This window comes from Ranitomeya imitator, chromosome 5 (genome assembly GCF_032444005.1).
Source record: "Ranitomeya imitator isolate aRanImi1 chromosome 5, aRanImi1.pri, whole genome shotgun sequence".
NCBI lineage: Eukaryota > Metazoa > Chordata > Amphibia > Anura > Dendrobatidae > Ranitomeya > Ranitomeya imitator.
The window spans coordinates 97,958,432-97,964,112 of NC_091286.1; the positions used below are offsets into that span (position 1 = coordinate 97,958,432).

At 48.0% G+C, this 5,681-nt stretch overlaps 1 protein-coding gene across 1 annotated transcript; it reads right to left on the reverse strand.

Annotated features, from left to right (window-relative positions):
• Positions 1-1,131: 1,131 nt before the first annotated feature.
• SMIM26 (small integral membrane protein 26) lies at positions 1,132-2,169 on the reverse strand. The gene is made up of 2 exons (XM_069768949.1): positions 1,893-2,169; positions 1,132-1,338 (listed from the first exon to the last, which is right to left on the reverse strand). Exons 1-2 carry the CDS (start codon positions 2,086-2,088, stop codon positions 1,166-1,168), a joined length of 369 nt encoding a protein of 122 aa, XP_069625050.1. The 5' UTR covers positions 2,089-2,169; the 3' UTR covers positions 1,132-1,165.
• Between the last annotated feature and the right edge of the window lie 3,512 nt (positions 2,170-5,681).

The following is a 5,681-nucleotide window of genomic DNA, read 5'->3' on the forward strand; positions in this document are numbered from 1 at the left end:
TTTTTCAGACTGATATAACACTTTTTTTTATCTGCACAACTTTTTTGTCAACGGATTGCTAGGGGATCAGTTCTAACAGATGATTACTTGACATATGAACTTAGCCTAAGGGCTTGTTTCCATTGGCGAGAAACACGTCCATGTCTCGCATGTGGAAACGAAGCTCTGGTGCCGGCACTGTGGAGCGGAGCATGCGGCTGCATGTGTTGCTATGCGGCTGCACGCTCCGCTCTGGAGTGCTGACACCAGAGCTTCGTTTCCACACGCGAGACACGGACGTGTTTCTCGCAAATGGAAACAAGCCCTAAGGCTGAATTCACAAAGCCAGTTATCATCCTTTTGAAAGAAATCCAGGAAATAAAAAAAACAAAAAAAAAACTGGATCACTTTCAAACGGATGAAAAACTGCCGCACTTAACTGATCCTTTCACATTGGTAAATCATCATCCGCCTCCTATTCAAATCAATATGAGTCGGCTGTGTAATTCTCTGCGGTGGCCATTATCAGAAGACGGCCAGCGCTGCCAGCACCAATAAGAGCTGATTGGTGGGGGTGCCGGACCTCGACTGATCAGACATTGATGACCTATCCTAAGGAGAGTTCATCAATGGTAAAGTAGTGGACTACCTCTTTAATCGTTGGCTGTTGACCAACCTGAGAATGTAGAAAGCTGGGACTATAAATTGCAATCTTGTTATGACATCACGTTTTCATGTCAAAGTAGAAGCCAAAGATCTTTAACAGGGCGCAGTGATTAATTTGGTCAAACTGATGAGATTTAGTTTTCATTGCTGCAGCTGAATGATTTACATCTGATAGCCAGCATAAGTAGATGTGGGGGTTGCCTGGTTGCTAGGGAATCCCCACATGTAATCAAACTGGCTAACAGATGTAAATCATTCAGCTGCGGCAATGAAAACTAAATCTCTGCGCACTAAAAAAAATACTCAGAGGACCCCCGAGCATGCTCAGGAAATCTCGAGTAATGAGTATATTCGCTCAGCACTACTGAAGATCTCAAGAATGGCTGCACACGGCGGCCGCGGGGTTCGGACCGCGACATCCAACATCTGGACGATTAAAATAATAAGCCGACCACAAAAATAAAATCTCTCAGAAACGCTGACAGCTATATTAAATAAATGTATTTAACACGATTGTCCATTAATTTTCCGTAGCGTCACTGCCAGACTTCTTCTCATTCGATGTAAAATACTGATATATTCTTGTGGTATACGGTACATGGTTTTCCTTATATTCAACTACGGCTGAAAACTCGAATTTCTGTTTCCTTTTCTGCGTTGGATCCTCCTCTAGGTCTGGGAAAGCCTCGTTAGCTGAAAAAGAAAAATTAAAAATGAACTTCTGAAACAGAAATCAAACTAAAGATTCATTCCACGCACACAGTGCAGATTTCATTGCAGAAATTTCTGGGAATGAAAAAAAAAAAAAAAAAAAAAAGAACGTTTTGATTATTCATTGGGTGATCGATAAAAGAACGAGGAGAAAGCGTGTATGTGTTCATAACGAATAAGCCGATTAATTCTTCAGGTCATTACGGCTATGGGGGTGCGTAGGCTGTGACGGTGTATATTTATTTGTGATGAATATGGAATTAAAGAAAAGTTTGACACAATAATGTCACATTTTAGAGGGCGATTACATTTTATGTTATTAGTAACAACCCACCTCCCGGCCAAGAAGTGCACCATAATATCTATGTATATCTACACATTGTTGTGCACCTTTTTGGCGCATTCTCCTGCTCCTCATCCCTGACCCTACTGTGGAGGCTGCGGGCAGCACCAGGCCCCTCCTGCCGCTCTATGGGCTGCACTAACGCCTCCGCACGCTAGGGGTCGCTACGTGCTGCAAGCAATGCTAAGGTCACCTGTCTTGGGTTTTTCCAGCACGGTGTCCTTCTTCTGCCACTGCATGTAAGCCACGAAGCCGATCATGCTCCACACGCTCACGGCGTACGTTATCGCCATGTTGCGCCGCCAGTTCGTGCCACGATCAGGAAACCTAAAGGCGAGGCGTCTGGTCTCAGTCCTGTAAAACCTCCACACGTCGGTCACCCTCACCATGACTGCGGCACCTGAGGAAGCCGAGAGTGGACATGCATGTAGATCATCGGCGCTACTGCTCCTCCAATCAGGACGCTGCCACAGACAACGTGATAATGACGTCATCCCGCTCCCGCCGCCATCTTGGTTGTGGGATTGTTTGTCTGCGCCGGCTATATAATGTCAGCCACCTTCCGTCATGGATCGCACGCTGTCAGTGCCCACCCCTAAACCGCTTCCATGGAGTCTCTCCTATCAATACATTGTTACCTAATGCCACCACACGGGGCAGCGCTCTGCTCACATATTTGTGCAGCTCCCTGAGAAACGGATATCCGCAATTATACAAATGTAAGCTCCTAGCGCCCCCTGGTGGAAAACTAACGACTATGCCAGCAAAGCCTCAGGACACCTGCTGGTCATAGTGAACTTTGGCTACTTTCACACTGGCGTTGTTTTCAATGCATCGTTTAGGAGAAAAAACGCATCCTGCAAAGTTGTTTGCAGGATGCGTTTATGCCCCATAGAGTTACATTACCGACGCATTGCGACGTATTGACACACGTCGCAACCGCCGTACGACGGTTGCGCCGTGTTGTGGCGGACTGCCGGGAGCAAAAAACGTTAAATGTAATGTTTTTTGCTGCCGATGGACCGCTTTTTCCGACCGTGCATGCGCGGCCGGAACTCCGCCCCCACCTCCCCGCACCTCACAATGGGGCAGCGGAAGCGCCGGAGAAATGCATCCGCTGCCTCCTTTGTGCAGCGCATTAAACGCTAGCATCGGAATCTCGGCCCGACGCACTGCGACAGGGAGATTCCGACGCTAGTGTGAAAGTAGTCTTTTCTGCGGCGGACTGTTTCTCCTGCGGTGTATCCTGCTTAAAGGGGTTGTCCATTAAAATGCCTTTAAACACCATAACAAGCATAAAAGTGCCCTAATGGGAGCAGACCCAAGCAGTCCGACCCTACCAATCAGCGAGTTATCTTATTTTTACCAATCCCTTTAACCATTATTCACACAGTGTTTCAGCCGTTCCACCTAAATCCCCCTGATAACGATGATTCTTACAGACCCCCAGGGGGACCACCTACTGCAATGATGGAGTTCTAATGAAGTACCTTATTCTTTTGAGAGTGTCAAGTTTGCACGCAAACTCCTTGGTAAGGCCGGGGTCACACCTGCGTGCGCAATGCGAGAAACTGGCGCATCAATGCCCGGCACTGCCGCCAGCACTCGGGAGCGGAGCGTGCGGCTGCATGTACATCTAGTGTCGGGTATTGATGCCCACGCAAGTGTGGCCCCGGCCTTACTCCGCTGGTGTGATCGCAGTCTGTGGCCCCAGCGGGGTCCGTCTGATCCTGACAGAATCCACCTAGGTTATAGCAGACGCCATCAGGACCTGCTCTTAGAAGGGACGGGCACTTTATTCCCCAACCGTCGTTTTTGAAAGCCTATTTTACAATAATAAAATTTTTTAAAAAAAAACTATTACTGGCAAAGTAGGTTCCCATAGAAATGATTAGGTTTTACAAGCTTTTTTTGGAGGATTTGTGAGTGGATCTGCTCCCTTTCTGGCCCATATACCATTATTCCGACCTCCCGAGGGGGCAGCGGAGCCTTAAGGCCCTGTCACACTAAGCGACGCTGCAGCGATACCGAAAACGATCCGGATCGCTGCAGCGTCGCTGTTTGATCGCTGGAGAGCTGTCACACAGACAGCTCTCCAGCGACCAACGATCCCGAGGTCCCCGGTAACCAGGGTAAACATCGGGTAACTAAGCGCAGGGCCGCGCTTAGTAACCCGATGTTTACCCTGGTTACCAGCGTTAAAGTAAAAAAAAACAAACGCTACATACTTACCTACCGCTGTCTGTCCTCGGCGCTCTGCTTCTCTGGTCTGGCTGTGAGCACAGCGGCCGGAAAGCAGAGCGGTGACGTCACCGCTCTGCTTTCCGGCTGACCGGCGCTCACAGCCAGACCAGAGAAGCAGAGCGCCGAGGACAGACAGCGATAGGTAAGTATGTAGCGTTTGTTTTTTTACTTTTAGGATGGTAACCAGGGTAAACATCGAGTTACTAAGCGCGGCCCTGCGCTTAGTTACCCGATGTTTACCCTGGTTACCAGCGAAGACATCGCTGAATCGGCGTCACACACGCCGATTCAGCGATGTCAGCGGGACCTCAACGATCAAAAAATGGCCCAGGCCATTCCGACACGACCAGCGATCTCACAGCAGGGGCCTGATCGCTGGTACGTGTCACACATAGCGAGATCGCTACTGAGGTCGCTGTTGCGTCACAAAACTTGTGACTCAGCAGCGATCTCGCTATGTGTGACGGGGCCTTTAGTCTAGCCCCTTCATTATATAAAGGCAGTTCAGCATTCATTGCAGATTCCTTTTGTAAATATAAAGGGATTTTTACCTGCCGGACTTGAAGGTCATTAGGATGAAATCACCATAGAAAAAATACACGATGGAAAAATCCAATGTTTATTTGCCCCACAATCCTTAAGAAAGCAGAAGTTTTCTACCTCAGGTTTGCAGCTTCCGCTGTCTCGGGTCTCACGTTTTTTATCCACATGCCGCTAACCACTGCAGCTTTTATGGGGATCCTGCCTGCAAACTGCTGCAGATGTATGAATGGCAATTTTTCTTTTGCAAAAATCTCCATAAAGGGAATCTGTCAGCAGTTTTTTTTTCTATTTTATCCGAGAGCAGCATGATATAGGGGCAGAGAGCCTGATTCCTGGGATGTGTCACTTACAAGGCTGTGTTGTAGTGTTGCCTCTGTCAAACAGCTGCGAGACATGCAGCCGAAGGGACTCGAACATATGACTCAAGCACGCTGATGTCACTCGGTCAGCACCCGAGCATGCTCAGATAACACCTTATACCAGCACGTTTTCTCATCACTAGCTTGGAGATTTTGCGAGATGTTGGAGTACACAGGAGACAGATTTAGGAAACAATTGTCCTTTGTGTAAGGGCGCAGCCAGACGGCCGTATAAATCTGACCCCAATGCTCAGACTGGCCTCGGCGCTCCTGACCTGAGCATGGCAGCTGCATACAAATCTATGAAGTGGTCACACTTGGGTGGGGAAAGCTGCCGGACAGTCCGATCACTGCGTCCTGATCTCGGTCCAGTGTACCGTGCTGTAAATCAGAATCTGCGCTGCGGAGATCAATGGCAGCCTATGCGCAATGAACGATTCATTCCATTATTATTATTTATTAGAAGACCAGTGATCGGTAAAAACGAATTGCCGCCTGTCTGTTCATTTAACGTAAACCCATCTCTGCTTTTCTTTCTATTAGTCCAATCAGCTGCCCAAAATCCGTTTGTATCATAAAGCTTAATAAAAAATACAAAGAACTCATCATTGTGAGTGTGCTGCATTTCTGATAGGAGCACCCTCCCCAGTGATTGCCGATATATGTGGGGGGAGGGAGGTGTGAGCCAAAGGCAACGGTCGCCCCCATGTTTAGGCGAGAGTGATGGAGGAGGATGTTACACAATGCCAGATAAGTAACCTCTTGTGGAAGTGTTTGCATGTACAGACCTAGGACATCACAACGGATTAGGTGGGGTAAAAACAAAAACTTAGAAA